The 18,857-nt window shown below is 42.0% G+C and overlaps 1 protein-coding gene across 3 annotated transcripts in view; it reads left to right on the top strand.

Moving 5' to 3' along the window:
* EPHA5 (EPH receptor A5) overlaps positions 1-10,366 on the top strand; it is a 350,419-nt gene extending 340,053 nt beyond the window's left edge. For all 3 annotated transcript variants that reach the window (XM_075861931.1, XM_075861939.1, XM_075861921.1), the window contains one exon: positions 1,243-10,366. In XM_075861931.1, coding sequence (XP_075718046.1) covers positions 1,243-1,348 — 106 coding nt within the window. In that variant the 3' untranslated portion in view covers positions 1,349-10,366. The remainder of the gene's footprint in view (positions 1-1,242) is intronic.
* Positions 10,367-18,857: the final 8,491 nt, after the last annotated feature.

The raw sequence follows: 18,857 nt of genomic DNA, 5'->3' as shown, positions 1-18,857 counted from the left end.
AAAAATTTATAGAGACATGTCAAAAGTTTCCATCGGGGAGTGACCTGGCTCTGAAGCTCCCACTGTTCACTAGAACAAAGCTCCTATAGTGGTTGTCAAAGTACATAGGATCTTCAGCATCCATCAGATTCTCTGTGCTTTACTTAGTATATAAAAAATTGCAGGGATTTGCATAATAGTTTATGGGTCATATTTTTAAGGGTAGTGAATTTGTCAGAAATATAATCACACTAGCCGGCTCCTAACTGAATAAACTATGAGTCATTTCACTTAAATTTCTAAAATATATTATAAATGTCCAAAATTAAATTAAATATAGTAAAAGTAAAGTAAAAAAAAATAAAAAGACTTATGGTTTTATTTCCAATTTTTTTTATTTCGTAGAAGGGATGGTAGAAAGGATTCATCAGGTTTGAGATCCACAGCGAATTATACTAATTCACATGTTAGAGAATGATTGAGAATTATTAACTATCTGCTCGTCTATATAACATGCACAAATTGATTTGCTAAGTTTAAAATTCAAAGCGAAATGAGCAGATTTGCCTCGTAAAAGATCAATGAAGAAAAGAATTGTTAAATTGAATCTGTAATCTCTTTCTAGAGTATTTATAAAATGCTCTTTATAAAGTAAGTCACGTTCTGAATGACGCCCCAAATGAAAGTTCGGGATGCTGTCCAAAAGCATGTGCCGTATACTGATTATGGCACCTCCAAACTTGATTGACTGAGAGGCATCATGTGGTTGAAAATAGTCACAGCTGCAACCATGTGCTGCCCCATAGCCAAGCAAGAGGTGCCATGATTCGCATACAGTGCGCACTATTAAACGTCACCTTGAACGGGACTTTGGAGTTCTGTAGCACCCATTGAATCACATTATAAATAGTATCTCATAGATTTAGAAGTAGTATGTTGACAGATTGCTTTTGAATAAAATTAATTTATATTTACTTGTTCAAATAGCCCCTTTTACTCATCTTTTATGATATATATATATATATATATATATATATATATGTGTGTATATATATATATATATATATATATATATATCTTTCCTAAAACTTTTACGTTTTTTTATTTAATATTTTATGTGATTGGAAAATACAGATCACAATTGTGAAATAATAGGTAAAACTGAGACTGCACAATATTAACTTGTGTAGATTGTGTCACTGGTGGAGAATTTCTCGTATTTTTCCCAGCTAGTAAATAGCTTCTGTGTCTTTTCCTCTTCAGAGATCTGAGGAGGTACGGAGTGACTCTGGCTGGGCATCAGAAGAAGATAATGAATAGCATCCAAGAAATGAGAGCCCAGTTATTGAACGGGATGGTGCCGTTGTAATTGTGCCATTCCGCAACCAAGCAATTCTGCACTTTGTAACCTGCCCAGAGATTTATAGACATAGGAAAACCTGAAATGAAAAAGGGAAGTATACTGCTATAGAAAACTGAAAACGACACAATGAACACACAACAGATAACTCAAAAATAAGTATTTGACTCAAACTTCCATTTATTTTTTATTCTATTTGTGTCATCGTTCGTCATGAGTAATTGCAACATGCATGGGACCAGGAGCTGGACTTAGAGGTATAAAGTAAGGTTAGCCTGTTCTTTGGCTTCTGTAACAAAGGACTTCCCATGATGCTTTGTACATGAATTGTATATAGCATCTTGATAGTGCTTTCATTGTAGCAGCACGCTAAATACTTCCAAGGACTTACTTGAATGGATCATTTAAAACGTTTTTGTAGCCTTATATGGCCTAGAAACAAAAAAAAAGCTGCAGTTTACTGACGTTTACTAAGTCTCAATTGTCTACAAAGGTGTATTGAAGAGCAATATGTCTACATTTTCTTGATAGTTATCTTTTCTTTTTTTTTGTAAATGTAAAAATGCTGTTACACAGTATTAAGATATGGAAGCGTATGTACAAACAAATTGCTTGATCATTTGCAAATACAATATATTTATTTTTCGTGTTATGAGTTTTCCTATTAGTTTGCTCTTTCTGATAAGGTTAATGCATTAAATATAATGAAAATGTAAATATTGTACAGTTTGCTACACTCCAAGGTACATTTTTTGTGCTGCCACTTATGTCTATGTGTTTGTCGTTCTTTTCTTATGACGCTCATGATGAGATTCAAGATACTTTAAACAAATGAATTAAAAAGATATTAAAATATCTTTTTTTGCAACCATCAGCTAAATACTGTCATGTCTAAGGCCACTGTGCTTTATTAAAAAAATATATATATAACAAAAACAGGGTATATGTATAAAGAAAAAACAAAAATAACACTCCTAAATATTCATTTTGTGGTTTTATACTTAAAGTGTTTTAGTTTTTAAGGAGTTAAACATTACATATAGATACAATTGGTCTCATGTAGCAAAACTGTCTCTGGGAAAAATTAAGTGGTTACCAATACCGACCAATCAGAATCCATGTAGAATTTTCCAGCACAACTTAGAAAAAATAGGGGATATCTAATTCGTTATTGTGGGTAACATGAATGGATACTTTTCCCCTCAGTTTTGATACAGTATATGAGGCCCAAAGGAACTTACAGTTTTGTAACCAATTAAAGCTTTAGAAGGTATTAAAATATGTCTTATTGTTTGCATATATTACATATCTAATAGTGATCAGGTAATAGTTGCTGATAGATGTAATGATCACCATCACGTATGCCTGGAATCTTGAAGAGCAATGCGCCTATGCCTCAATCATCTCTACAGATTTAATGTCAGTCTTCATTCAGTTGTATGATACAGTATGTGGCTTTACCCTTCTGTTCTTTTTTGCTGACTTTTTGATTGTAAAATAGCACTTTCACCAATGATCTTCAAAAGGATCATATTTGCAGTATTACGATTATTTCATGCATAAGAATTAAGACAAAGAAAAACTGGTGCTTCCATAGCAACCCAAAAATGATAACTACAAAGCAGGGCTGGACAAAGACAGCATGAATTTGATTGCCTTTTTCAAATTGACTTTTACCTATCCCTCAGTAGTTGTATTGGAGGACTCAACCACAGCACTGGATACTTTAAACTGGGTGGTTCAATTAGGTTGTAGCTTAAGGCCTCAAGCACATTACTTCTATCTGAAAATATCTCTGAAATAGGGAGCTGCATGGAGCACTATAAAGCGGCACAATGATTCCCTGTCTGTAAAGACTCACAAGGACCCTGTGTGCCGCCATACAATCTCCTGCACATACCTCTGCTTTGTGCATGAGCCCTAACTTGCATAAATTGCATTAACTTCAACACTAGTGCTAATACTATCACAAAGCTAATTGACAGAAATACTCTCAGTAACCCTAGTTTACAGTATACAGATTGATATAACAAAAAAAACCTTGGTCAAAACTTCTAATAATCATTGTAGATACAGAAACCTCCATGAAACAATTATCTTTACAATGCCCCTCAGCCCTACCCTACAAGGTCCTTCTTGTAAGAACTCCTATCTCAACAGTTAAAATTGTGGTAAGAAGAGCAAGCTCTGTTCAATCTGCTCTATCTGCTTTTTCTATTTGAAACCACTTGAGGTGGCTAGTTAGCTTGTCTGAACCAGTAGAATCATAGGTATTTTCGCATTAAAGACATTTATGTCATGTCGATAGGCTTGGCTATTTCACAGCTCACATAGACTTCAATGGAGCATGCCCACACAATATCCAAATTAGCAAATTGGAGTTTGTTTTAAAGGGAAAAGGCACAAGATTTTTGGTTTGTTTGAGAAGAAGACTTTTTACTCACAAAACAATTATGCTAATGCTTATGTCTATTAGGTCAAATGACACAGTGGACTTTTTTCTTAGGTTACCTTTCTAGAGAAGTTTCTCTATCCAGTCCTGCAGAGAAAAGGATGCAGCAAACCTCAAACCAAACTTACTGATTGTCACGATTAGCGGGATGGCAGCTGGCCAAACTACTGTTTACCAAGTTAACATATATAGTCCAAGCACAAGGGTACCTGTGATAATCCAGACAGTTGCAACGGCTAGGCACACATGGGATCTTGACGACAGGTGATGCAGACGAGACAGATGACACCAGACGTGGTGTAACACAGCAGATGTGGCAGATGGCAGAACTCGACTCCAACACTATAGCGGGCACAGGAACAACTACAACACGGGATACAGGATACAGGTAGCAGGGCACGGGAACAACGGGAACAGGATAAAAATAAGGGACCATTTGCAAGACTAACAGAGGAATATGAACAACGCTCAGGCAATAAGCAAAAGGGCAGGGTCCTACTTCAGTCTAGGGTGATCATGGGCTAATTAGTGATGTTAAACATGTGCGCACACTGGCCCTTTAAGGCCGGGTGTGAGCATGTGCGCGCATCCTACGGGACACAGCAGAGGGGAGAGGAAGTGAGTGCTGGTGTCTCCTGGGGAGGAGATGCGGACCAGCGCTCACAAGTCCCGGACGTCGGGAGGTGAGTAGTCCCGACGGTCTGTGGCCGTGGATGTTACAGTATCCCCCCTCTTACGCCTCCTCTTCTTGGGGCCAGAGCAAGAGAGGAACTTCTTCATGAGGGTAGGGGCATTGGGGTTCTCTTCTGGCTCCCAGGACCTCTCGTCTAGACCAAACCCCTTCCAATCCACCAAATAAAAATTTCTTCCTCCAACTTTCTTGAAGTCCAGGATCTCCTTTACCTCAAACACATCGGACGAACCGCTGGGAACAACTGCAGGGCTAGGGGTCTTAGTGAAGCGGTACAGGACCACAGGCTTCAGGGGAACACATGAAAGTAGTTGGGGATTCTGAGGGTAGGAGGCAGCCGAAGCTTGTTGGAGACAGGGGACAGGGTTTATCTGTTGCAGGATCTTAAAAGGTCCGAGGAACCTATGAGCAAATTTGTATGAAGGCACCTTCAGATGGATATTCCTGGAGGACAGCCAGACTTCCAGACTTTGGTACCCGGAAGATACTGGGGCATCTTTCTTCTTTTTCTATCCACCTTTCTCTTCATGCGATCAACTGCCAGCAGAATAGAGGATCGGGTCTGTTGCGAGATTTGCAGAAAGTCCCCAAATGCAGACTCAGCTGCGGGTACCTGAGATGTAGCCAAAACAGGAAGAGGGATTCTAGGATGTTGACCGTACACAATGTAGAATGTTGTGGAAGTGATGGACTCACTTATTTGGTTGTAATACGAGAAATCAGCCCATGGAAGAAGCTGTACCCAATTATCATGCTGCATGGAGATTAAGTGGCGGAGAGAATTCTCCATGATCTGGTTAATCCTCTCGACTGGGGGTGATAGGCTGAGGAAAAGTCCAATCTCACATCCAGGAGTTTACAAAGGGCTCTCCAGAATTTTGAGATAAATTGAACCCCCCGATCAGACAAGATGTGAAGGGGCAAGCCATACAAGCGGAAGATCTGCTGAATAAAGAGACTTGCCAGTCGGGGAGCAGAAGGTAGGCCGGTCAGTGGGAAAAAATGTGCCATCTTCGAAAACCGGTCCACCACCACCCAGACAGTATTGCATCCAGCTGAGGAAGGGAGGTCAGAGACAAAGTCCATTGCAATGTGCTGCCAAGGGGCATTGGGTACAGGCAGAGGTTGAAGCAGACCAACAGGCTTGGAGTGAGCAACCTTGTTTGAAGCACACACAGGAAGAGACAAAGTCCATAACCTCTTTGGGCAGCGTGGGCCACCAGAAATTACGAGTTATCAGGTCTCGAGTCTTACGAATACCCGCGTGTCCAGCCAGTTTGGAGCTGTGTCCCCAGCGAAGGATTCTTCTCCTGTCTGTCAACCACACAAAAGTCCTCCCCGGAGGGATGTCTCCAACTTGCAGAGGATTAGCCGTAATAATACAGGACGGGTCTATGATACATTGGGGGGACTCCACAATGTCCTCTGTCTCAATCAACCTGGATAGGGCATCGACCCTCAAATATATGTCAGCAGGACGGTAGTGGAGCACAAATTGGAAACGGGTGAAGAACAGCGACCAACTGGCTTGACGAGGGTTTAGCCATTGAGCCGACTGGAGATAAATGAGGTTCTTGTGGTGGGTGTATATCAGGATGGGATGAGCTGCGCCCTCTTGCAGATGTCTCCACTCCTCCAGCGCCAATTTGATGGCCAATAACTTGCGATCCCCAATAGAGTAATTGCGCTCAGAGGAGGAAAAAATTCTAGAGTAATAGCCACACACCACTGCCTTTCCTTTGAAGCTTCTCCGGAACAGAATTGGCCCTGTACCAACAGAGGAAGTGTCAATCTCCGCCGAGAACTGTCGAGAGACGGCAGGATAATGGAGGGTCGAGGCTGAGGTAAAGGCATTCTTGAGGCTATTAAATGCAGATTCTGCCTATGGGGTCTACACCTTGGCGTTCACACCCTTCTTGGTAAGGGTAGAGATGGGAGCTATCAGTGATGAGAAGTTTGGGATAAACTGCCGATAGAAGTTGGCGAATCCCAAAAAACGCTGTATGGACCGCAGGCCCTGAGAACGTGGCCATTCCAGGACGGACCTTACTTTCTCAGGATCCATCTGGAGACTTTGATCCGAGATGATGTAGCCCAGGAAGGGCAGGGGATTTTTTTCAAAGACGCACTTCTCCAGCTTGGCATACAGGCAATTCTCCCGTAAACGCAGCAGAATTTGACGAACATGCCTTCGATGAGTCGTCGGATCTGGAGAGAAAATCTAAATATTATTGAGATAGACCACAACACAGACATAGAGGTGATCTTGGAAGATATCATTGACGAATTCCTGGAAGACCATGGGAGCATTACACAGACTGAAGGACATCACCAGGTATTTGTAGTGCCCGTCTTGAGTGTTGATTGCCGTCTTCCACTCGTCACCTTGATGGATGCGGATCAAATTATAAGCCCCACGCAAGTCTAGTTTAGAGAAAATCCTGGCTCCTCGTATGCGGGCAAACAGTTCGGATATTAGTGGCAATGGGTATTTGTTCTTGACCATGATCTCGTTGAGACCACGGTTCTCAATGCAGGGTCGAAGAGATCAGTCTTCTTAACAAAGAAGAACCCGGCCCCGGTCGGGGAGGAAGACTTTCTTATGAAACCCCTCTCCAGATTATCCTTGATATAGGCTGACATGGACTGAGTCTCTGGCAAGGAGAGAGGATACACCCGTCCACAGGTAGGAGAAGCGTTAGGAACCAGTCATAAGACCGGTGTGGAGTAAGCATCTCAGCCTCCTTTTTGCTGAATAGGTCTGCAAACTGGGAAAAATGAGTGGGTAATCCCGCTAATGACTAAGGCAGCAGAGGCTGGATGGGATGGATCTATAATAGTTAGCGGTGGGGACATTTGGGGCCCCATTGGAGAACTTCTCCTGAACTCCAATCCAGGACTGGAGCATGCAACTGGAGCATATCCAGCAAAACCGGATTGACGGATTTAGGCAAGACAAGGAATGTAATCAGTTCCGTATGAAGAGCTCCAACTTGAAGCTTCAGTGGCTTGGTCTCAGACATGATCGGATCGGGCAGAGGAAGACCATTCACAGAGACAACAACCAAAGACGTCTCCAGAGGAACAGTGGGCAACTGGACATGATTCACTAGATTCTGCTGGATGAAGTTTGCCGCGGATCCTGAGTCCAGATAGGCAGAGACCCGGTGCGTCTTTTCACCAGACACTATGGTACGGGGATGGACAATATGGCAGAGAGTCTTTTATTTAGCACCCTTACGCCTAGGGTTGTCTCTCCAACCAAACCTAGACACTGTAGTTTTTGTTTCTTTGGGGGCACAGATGCACAAAATGGCCTCCGAAGCCGCAGTACAGACATAGTCCCGAAGTACGTCTGCGTTGTTTTTCTTGGACAGACAATTTAAGGCGGTCTACTTGCATAGGCTCCTCAGGTGGAGTAGCTAATGAGGGCAACAGGGGTTGCTGAAATGTAGGAGCCAGCCTAGGAAGTCTTCTGAACCGGTGTACCTCTTGAGACCGTTCCTGAATCCGCATGTCAATCCGGGTGGCTAGAAGAATGAGGTAATCTAGGGTAGAGGGCAGGTCTCGAGCGGCAAGCTCGTCTTTGATTTCAGAGGATAGACCCTGCCAGAATGTGGCCACTAATGCATCGTTGTTCCAGGTCTGCTCGGCCTCCAGGGTTCGGAACAGAATTGAGTACTCGCCCACAGAGGTGTCTCGTCCGTACAGGGTTAGCAGGGATGCAGCTGCAGTAGAGACTCGTCCAGGTTCCTCAAATACTGTGCGGAATGTTTGTAGGAAGCACTGTAAGTCACAGGTCTCTGGTCCGTGACATTCCCAGATGGGATTCGCCCATGTCAGGGTTTTGCCAGCCAGGAGAGAGACTAAGAATGCGATCCTAGCACCATCAGAAGGAAATGCTCTGGCATGTAGGCTGAAGTGGATCTGGCACTGGTTTAGAAATCCCCTGCAGGACCTCGCATCTCCGTCATAGCGAGGAGGTAGTGGCAGCGAGAATCGGAAGTCGGCACTGACACTGACAGGTGGTGTAGCAGGAGGAACAGCTGGAGTAACAGGACCGGGTGTTGTGGCGGTTGAAGCTTGCGCATCCAGCCGATGTGCAATGGAATTCACCGCCAGGAAGAGTTGGTCCTGTCGTGACCGAAGGTCTCGTATGTCTGCCTGCATGACTTGTGACGTCGTCATGGTCTTGGGTTGACCAGCGGGGTCCATGGCCTGAGTGTACTATCACGATCTGTGGGTTTGTGGATCCACTGGGCCGCACTGCCATAGCAGTATGGCAGCTGGCCAAACTACAGTGTACCAAGTTAATATATATAGTCCCAGCACAAGTGTACCTGTGATAGTCCAGACAGTAGCAACGGCTAGGCACAGATGGGATCTTGACGGTAGGTGATGCAGACGAGACAGATGACACCAGACGTGGTGTAACACAGCAGACGTGGCAGATGGCAGAACTCGACTCCAACACTATAGCGGGCACAAGAACAACTAAAACACGGGATACATGATACAGGTAGCAGGGTACGGGAACAACGGGAACAGGATAACACTAAGGGACCATTTGCAAGACTAACAGAGGAACACGAACAACACTCAGGCAATGAGCAAAAGGGCAGGGCCCTACTTAAGTCCAGGGTAATCATGGGCTAATTAGTGATGTTAAACATGTGCACCCTATACGACACAGCAGAGTGGAGAGGAAGTGAGCGCTGGCATCTCCTGGGGAGGAGATGCGGACCAGCGCCAACAAGACCATGGCTGCGGCCGTCGGGGGGTGAGTAGTCCGCGGCCGTGGATGTTACACTGATATTGTCCCGAAACAGGGATCAAGGTCAAGTGCACATAACCCTTGAAACCGCCCAAGGTTTCCCACAAGCCAAAGTCAATCAATTTCAGAAGAAGAGACAACACTCCCATTGGTGTTCAAAGTCAAAGTGTTTATTTAGCGAGCATGCGACAATTCGACCATAGTAGTCTTTATCAAGGAGAATAAAGACTATTATGGTCAAAACATCACACACTAGGTGAACAAACATTTTGGTGCTGTCACCTCTTCTGAAATTGTTTGATTGATTAATAGTCCTGTCATCATAAGACTGGCATTGTTATGAATAAAGTCTCCAGTTTATCTCAAGCCTAGTGGACCCTTTGATAATAAATGGATAAAATAGATAATTTTGCTTTATTTTTTATAGCAAAAAAAGACACATGTTAGATAGCATAATAGAAAATATACTAACCTAATACTTCCCACTCCAACGCTGTAGAACAGAGGCCGTCATTCCTGGAAAATGCAAGAGGCAGAAGTTCTCCTAGAGCATCAGAAATACTTGCCACCAGCACGTCTGTGACATTGCTGGTCTCTAGCTGGGATCCAGAATAGTCACCTCTGACTTCAAGCGCCTCGGAAGCTCAGTGCTTAACCAATTCATTTAAAATCCAAATTTGCATAACTCACACATCAATGGTTGTGATGGACAAGTAGCTAATACTATTCCCAAGATCCAAATGTGGTTAACCGATAACTATATACATTGACATACTTGATCATTGGAATTTTTCTGATTAAAGTTGCATGAAGATGTTTAGTATTTATTTTTTACTACTTAGAAAAGGATTTTTGCGCAATTTAATAAACATTTATCCAACTTACTTCATAGTAACCTATTAAAAGGAATAAATAAAAAGATGTATATAACAATTGAATTTGATTATTAAAACTGCAGTGTTCCCTTAGATATAATATTATTTCATGATGGCCCTTTATATAAAAAACAATGCACAATGGATGAATGTACAATGAAAAGCAAGTAAAATACTCCCTACTGCCAATACAGTGAAGGAAATAAGTATTTGATCCCTTGCTGATTTTGTAAGTTTGCCCACTGCCAAAGTCATGAACAGTCTAGAATTTTTAGGCTAGGTTAATTTTACCAGTGAGAGATAGATTATATATACATATATATATATATATATATATATATATATATATATATATATATATATATATATATATATATATAAAAAAGAAAATCACATGGTCAAAATTCTATATATTTATTTGCATTGTGCACAGAGAAATAAATATTTGATCCCCTACCAACCATTAAGAGTTCAGCCTCCTCCAGACCAGTTACACGCTCCAAATCAACTTGGTGCCTGCATTAAAGACAGCTGTCTTAAATGGTCACCTGTAAAATAGACTCCTGTCCGCAGACTCAATTAATCAATTAACCTCTACAACATGGGCAAAACCAAAGAGCTTTCTAAGGATGTCAGGGACAAGATCATAGACCTGCACAAGTCTGGAATGGGCTACAAAACCATAAGTAAGACGCTGGGTGAGAAGGAGACAACTGTTGGTGCAATAGTAAGAAAATGGAAGACATACAAAATGACTGTCAATCGACAAATCTCACCTCGTGGGGTATCCTTGATCCTGAGGAAGGTGAGAGCTCAGCCGAAAACTACACAGGGGGAACTTGTTAATGATCTCAAGGCAGCTGGGACCACAGTCACCAAGAAAACCATTGGTAACACATTACGCCGTAATGGATTAAAATCCTGCAGTGCCCGCAAGGTCCCCCTGCTCAAGAAGGCACATGTACAGGCCCGTCTGAAGTTTGCAAATGAACATCTGGATGATTCTGAGAGTGATTGGGAGAAGGTGCTGTGGTCAGATGAGACTAAAATTGAGCTCTTTGGCATTAACTCAACTCGCCGTGTTTGGAGGAAGAGAAATGCTGCCTATGACCCAAAGAACACCGTCCCCACTGTCAAGCATGGAGGTGGAAACATTATGTTTTGGGGGTGTTTCTCTGCTAAGGGCACAGGACTACTTCACCGCATCAATGGGAGAATGGATGGAGCCATGAACCGTCAAATCCTGAGTGACAACCTCCTTCCCTCCACCAGGACATTAAAAATGGCTCGTGGCTGGGTCTTCCAGCACGATAATGACCCGAAACATACAGCCAAGGCAACAAAGGAGTGGCTCAAAAAGAAGTACATTAAGGTCATGGAGTGGCCTGGCCAGTCTCCAGACCTTAATCCCATTGAAAATTCATGGAGGGAGCTGAAGATCCGAGTTGCCAAGCGACAGCCTCAAAATCTTAATGATTTACAGATGATCTGCAAAGAGGAGTGGGCCAAAATTCCATCTAACATGTGTGCAAACCTCATCATCAACTACAAAAAACGTCTGACTGCTGGGCTTGCCAACAAGGGTTATGCCACCAAGTATTAAGTCTTGTTTGCCAAAGGGATCAAATACTTATTTCTCTGTGCACAATGCAAATAAATATATATAATTTTGACAATATGATTTTCTGTTTTTTTTTTATATATAATCTATCTCTCACTGGTAAAATTAACCTACCCTAAAAATTCTAGACTGTTCATGTCTTTGACAGTGGGCAAACGTACAAAATCAGCAAGGGATCAAATACTTATTTCCTTCACTGTATGTACAGATAACTTTAGTCTTTATCTGAATATATGATTATCATTGCATTAGTAATAGCTTTCATGACCTATGATACATGTTTTTATTATAAGACACTCCTCTCATATTTATTTTTTTACAGATTTATATTCTCAATTAGGGTGGATTCACACATGGCAGATTTTGTTGCAGAAATTTCTGCGACTGAAAATCAGTTACATTCAGTTGTTTCTGCAGCATGTGCACAGGTTTAGGCTGGCTTCACACGTGGCGGAATTTCACTTGAATTCCGCTGCGGACACTCCGCAGCGTTAATCCGCAGCGGAGCCGTTTCTGCATTGACTTCCACTTCTATTTAGAAGTGTTCGTTTAGACGATGCGTAAAATTCCGCTGCGGAGCATAGGCTGCGGAGCGGAATTTGGTGTCCGCAGCATGCTCTGTCTGTTGCGGAGCAGTGGCGGACTGGTTGCGGACTCATGGCGGAATTTATCCATTGACTTCAATGGAGATTCTAAGTTCCGCAATGAAGTCCGCAGCTGTCATGCACATGTTATATGTGCTGCGGATGCGTCTTGCTTTTTTGCCATGACATTTCTTCATTCTGGCTGGACCTATGTATTTCTAGGTCTACAGCCAGACTGAGGAAGTCAATGGGGCTCCCGGAATTACGGGAGCGTTGCTAGGTGACGTCAGTAAATAGTCACTGTCCAAGGTGCTGAAAGAGTTAAGCGATCGGCAGTAACTGTTTCTGCCCCCTGGACAGTGACTACCGATCCCAATATACAGCTACCTGTAAAAAAATAGAAGTTCATACTTACCGAGAACTCCCTGCTTCTGTCTCCAGTCCGGCTTCCCAGGATGACGTTTCTGTCTAAGTGACGGCTGCAGCCAATCACAGGCTGCAGCGGTCACATGGACTGCCGCGTCATCCAGGGAGGTCGGGCTGGATGCCGAAAGAGGGACGCGTCACCAAGACAACGGCCGGTAAGTATGAAATTCGTTTATTTTCACTAGGGAAAGTGCTGTCCCTTCTCTCTATCCTGCACTGATAGAGAGAAGGGAAGCACTTTTCCCGCAGTCCGCAGCAGCTAGTCCGCATCAATTTACTGCACATTTTGGGCAGATCCGCAGCCGTAATCCGCAACCCGGATTAGGTGCGGCATTGATGCGGACATTTGCGGAGGAAATCCGCCACGTGTGGGCATGCCCTTATGCAAGTGCTATTCAGATGAATGGAACTGATTTTCAGTCGCAGAAATTTCTGCAACAAAATCTGCCACATGTGACTACACCCTTAGGGTAGGAACACACACAGCGTAAACACTGCAGATTTTCCACAACGGATTAGTTGCGGAATATTCGCAGCATATTACAGTAGCAGCAGTGTGGGTGAGATTTCAACAAATCTCGTCCCCACACTGTGGTAAATTTCCGACGAAAAAAACGCACATAAATTGACCTGCGGTGCGGTTACTTCAACCGCAACATGCCAATTAATTCTGCGGATACGCAAATCTTCTGTTGCAGTTTACCCATTGAATTCAATGGGGTGCTTAAACCCGCAACAAAGCAGTGTGTTGCGATATTTGCGACGGAATCACAGTGATGCGCCTCAAAAAGAAAAAATAAGTAAGAAAAAATAAATATAAAGTTAGACTTACCCAGAGTTCCCTGCTTCTTCTCCAGTCCGGCCTCCCTGGATATCGTTACAGGCCATGTGACCACTGCAGCCAATCACAGGTTGCAGCGTCACATGGACCTGCAACGTCAACCAGGGAGGCCGGAGCAGACGTCAGAGGAGGGAGTTAGTATGTGCGATCATTTAGGCAGCGGAATATACACCCGAAATAACGCACAACAGCATGGTACGGGATTTCGGAAGGCATTCCCTGCGGTGTTCAGGAAGGATACGCTGCACAGCTTAACGCAGTGTATCCGCACTGAAAATGCTGTGTGTGTTCCTACCCTTAGGGTAAGTTCACACGGTGGATACACTGCGTAAAAGTACACAGCGTATCCGCCCTGCTACCTGCAGGGAATTCGGGACGAAAAACCGCACTAATTTGGCCGGAATGTCTTCTGCGGAAATCCTGCAATGAAAAAAAAATAAAATGGATATACAGTACTTACCATGGCGACGTGTCCCTCGGGCTGACATTTCATCCCATGTGACCGCTGCAGCATGTGATTGGGATGAAACATCATTGTGGGAGGCCGGCCTGGGCGAAGAAGCACAGCTTTTGCACCGCAGAAATCGGAACATCTGCTATTTGTTGCAGGTTTTACTTCCCATTGAATTCAATGGAAAAACCCGAAACAAAAACGCAGCAAATACACAAATACAATTGACGTTCTGCGGATTAAAAAACTGCACCGCAGGTCAATTTCTGAGCTTTTTTCCGCTCATCATTTACGCAGGTTGTGGATGAAATTTCTTCAAATCTCATCCACTCTGCCCCTACTGTATTACGCTGTGGATTTTCCACAACAAAGTCCGTTGCGGGAAATTCACAGTATTTACGCTACGTGTGAACTTACCCTAAGGATGAATGTACACGTTGCATGATTTAATGTGGAAAATCCACATCAAAACCGTAGGTATACGCACGTAATTCCGCAGCTAAAACCGCACCTAATGGTGCGTTTTTTTAATGCATTTTTAGGTGCAGTTTTTACATTATGATGCGAAAATAGGTGAATTTTTATGCTGCGTATTTTGGTGCGTTTTTCTTTAAAATTACTCAGATACAATTCGCAAGCGGAAACGCAAGAAGAATTTACATGCTGCAGATTTTAAAATACGCAACACAGGTCATTTTATGTGCAGGAGAAATCTGCACCATGTAGATGAGATTTCTTGAAATCTCATTTACTTTGCTGGTACTGTATTACGCTGCGGATTTGCCACATGAAAATCCGCGTGGAAAATCCGCACATAATATGCAACGTGTGCATTCAGCCTAAAAGTAAAAATGGCAAATAATATATAAAAGTAAATATTTTCTTTTTTATATAACAAAAGCTGAAATAAATCTGCACCTAATAACATACTATACACTATACACACACACACACACACACACACACACACACACACACACACACACACACACACACACACACACACACACACACACTACCCTCTACTGTCATATGTGTTTGTTTTTGAATATCCATTTTTTTAGTCTAGCTTCTTTATAATATAAATCTTATTGTCTTTTCTATGCTTTGCTCATCTATTTTAGAGTGAGTTTCTAATCTGTCCAGTGTAGAGAAACAAATAAATTCCTCTGGTCACGTGGAAACAATGAACAATGTGCTGTTGATGGATCTGTTACTCTCATTAAGTGTCTATCTATAGTACTTTGAGGGTATCCTGCACCTCTGCTCATTAACAGATGCAGTTTCTAATATGTATATCAGACTGCTTAGATACTCTAAACTGTAGGGTATATTATGGTTAGCAAGCTATAATTAGAGTAAAAGTAAAGCCACAATATCGGTAATTCATTAAAAGTAAAACTGTAATGTTGGAAGGGCATATTAAAAAAAACTAAATAGCACAATTCTAAGTTGAAAAGTCCCACAGCGCTTCTGTTATCTTACAGATAACAACCGTTTTTTTTCTATACAGCACTGAATAAAAATTTGAATAACCACAGAAAAAAAGTAAGAAAGATATATATTATACAGTCATTGTTACTTATGGAAGCTTTACTTTGAGAAAGTTGTGGTCAGAAATTACAGTAGAGGAGGAAAAAAAGCAAAAAAGCCCATTTACACAGACCTATGTCTGATATATTTAAGCACTTGACATCTCTTACACCTCTATGCACCCATGTAGTGGTAGGATAACTTAATCTATGAATAAAATCGACAATTATCACCATTCCACAGATTGTCTCATTGTTAGGGGCCCCACCGCTAAACCTCCTGCCAATCACAAGAAAGGGGTTCTGAACCTCCCGTTCCTCCGCACTGCTTGACCTTGAATGGAGCTGCAATCTTGCATGCATGCTGACCCTCTTTTCAAAATCTAAGGGACTGATGGAAACAGCCGAGCACAGTTCTTGGCTGTTTCTGTCAGTCCCATAGACATTGAATAAAGTGTCCGGGCGCATGCTAACTGCTGCTCTATTTAGGCTCCTCCACACTGTGAGATTTTACCTGGATTCCTGTCTTCCCCTTGATCCCAGCACCGTTTTTTTTAAATCTCTCTACGTGCTTCCATTCCCCTGCAATCAGCCCATTTGTTTCGGCCACCTATATGCTAATTCATGAATAAATTGACAACTGGGCGGTCTCTACCACTGGGCATTAATGGAGCGGCCTAGGTTCACGCCCCATTGGTGCAGAAATCCAGGCGGCAATTTATCTTTTTTGGGGACATGCCAGGTCCTCTTTATAGCTTAGAAATAAGGTCTGCTTTCTCCAGAAATAGCTTCACATTTAATTCTAGGTGTCTTTCCAGTATCGCAGCCCTAGGGTAGGGTATGTGCACACGTAGTGTTTTCAGGCGTATTTCGGGGCGTTTACGCCTCCAAAAACGCCTGAAAACACCGAAGCAGAACACCTACAAACATCTGACGTTCCGACGGGGCATTTTTTTACATCTCATTTTCAAAAAACGGTGCGTTAAAAGACGCCTGTAAAAAAAGAAATGCATGTCACTTCTTGAGCCATTTTTCATTGACTCTATAGAAAAACAGCTCCAAAAACGGCCGTAAAAAACACCGCAAAAACGCGAGTGGCTTAAAAAATTTCTGGAAATCAGGAGCTGTTTTCCCTTGAAAACAGCTCCGTATTTTCAGACGTTTTTGATTTTGCTTGTGCACATACCCTTAGTGGTGAGCAGGAGAAGAGCAGTGTAGTATCTAGAAAAAAAACTAAGCACAATAATTGCTTTAATCTTATACAGCCCCTTTAATTGTTTAAAAGATTAACTGCTCATTAAGGTAATCGCATTGACAGATATGATCCAATGCAGCCATTGCCAACCAGGGACCTAAAAAGTAATAACTCATGCACTCATGCCTAACTTGCACAGCTGGGGTACATACACACACACACACACACACACACACACACGTGTGTGTGTGTGTGTGTGTGTGTGTGTGTGTGTGTGTGTGTGTGTGTGTGTGTGTGTGTGTGTGTGTGTGTGTAAAAAATGTCCTGAAAATCGCAGCAAAATGCCACAATGTTGCGTACTACTTGTTGTTAGCGTTTTTTTGTCTTTTGTAAAATAATTAATTGGTAGGGGTTCACTGAGATAAAAAAAAAATTGTTATGGGGTTCCCCAAGGCTGAAATGGTTGGGAAACACTGATCTAATGTATCAATTGCAGTGAGGAGTTCACCTGGAGTCCAGGTCAAGAGAGATGCTTATGCCTTGCTTAGCTCATAGAGGATTGCTCAGACTTGTTCGTACCAGGCTAAATATATATAATTCTTAAATGCATACATTCTATTCACTGACAGCAGGCAGACATCTTGAGAATGGTAAGGACTTGAAAAACAAAATATATTAGAAAGTTGCATTACAGTATCATAACATTCAGAGGCGTAACTTGAAGCTCCTGGGCCCCAATTCAAAATCTTTAGGCGAACCCTGATTTATATTACTGGTCAGTTTATTTGTGGCAGAAGGGCCTTTGGAACCCGCTAATAAAAAGCAAAAAAACAGGGCGACTGCTATCTCTGCATCCTGCATCCCCTATAGCTGCAACCCTCATAACATTGTTCCTAAAAATAAGAGGGATTTTACATAACTACTACTAAACAAAGTTCATTTGTATTGAACACTACATATACTTACTACCCATTTTGTGGGTTTTTTTGTACTCCATTAAAAAAACAAAAACAAACATGCAGTGTAAATGATATTACATTTAGTGAACACTTATGGGCTGTTTAGATACTGTAGGTTGCCATGTAAAATGAGCGTATGACAGCGATACGTTCTTGGTATCTTTGACTGTTTCACTGTCATCCGGAATTGCTACAGGGTGTGTAGACTAAGTTAAGTTAAACAATTTTATTTTTCTCATTCCATCTCATTTTCTGCTCCACTTTGTCACAATACATATAGAAACAGTGAGCTGCAGCTCTTTGATTGTACTGAGTATCATGGTTAATACAGTTCAGAAATGCTTGGCATGTCAAAAATCACTTTTACCATTCACACCATGTTACAGCTGTGATATACATTAATGTCAATTGAATTCTAATGTCATGGAGCTCAAGAATAAACAGGTTATTAATAATTGCTTTCCATGTACTGTGCTTTGTTAAATTATTGACACGTGGAAGACAAATATAAATACAAATAAACACGAATGGGTTAAAAAACAAACACATATGAGGTTCATTCACTCCATACTACAGTGTACAGTATATGGTATTTGAGGTTAATTTAATCTATACTACTATATGTTTGGCATTGTGATGTTCATTGCCTCAATGCTACAATGTATATGGTATTATGAGGTTCATTGCCTCCATGCTACAATGTTTATGGTATTATGAGGTTCATTGGCTCCATGCTAAAATGTATATGAAATTATGAGGTTCATTGGCTCCATGCTACAATGTATATGGTATTATGAGGTTCATTGGCTCCATGCTACAATGTATATGGTATTATGAGGTTCATTGGCTCCATGCTACAATGTATATGGTATTATGTGGTTCATTGGCTCCATGCTACAATGTATATGGTATTATGAGGTTCATTGGCTCCATGCTACAATGTATATGGTATTATGAGGTTCATTGGCTCCATGCTACAATGTATATGGTAATATGAGGTTCATTGCCTCCATGCTACAATGTATATGAAATTATGAGGTTCATTGGCTCCATGCTACAATGTATATGGTATTATGAGGTTCATTGGCTCCATGCTACAATGTATATGGTATTATGA

Source organism: Rhinoderma darwinii, chromosome 1 (genome assembly GCF_050947455.1).
Source record: "Rhinoderma darwinii isolate aRhiDar2 chromosome 1, aRhiDar2.hap1, whole genome shotgun sequence".
In the NCBI taxonomy this organism is placed as follows: Eukaryota; Metazoa; Chordata; class Amphibia; order Anura; family Rhinodermatidae; genus Rhinoderma; species Rhinoderma darwinii.
The sequence above is the reverse complement of the archived record's forward strand: the minus strand, read 5'-3'. Positions and strand labels throughout refer to the sequence as shown.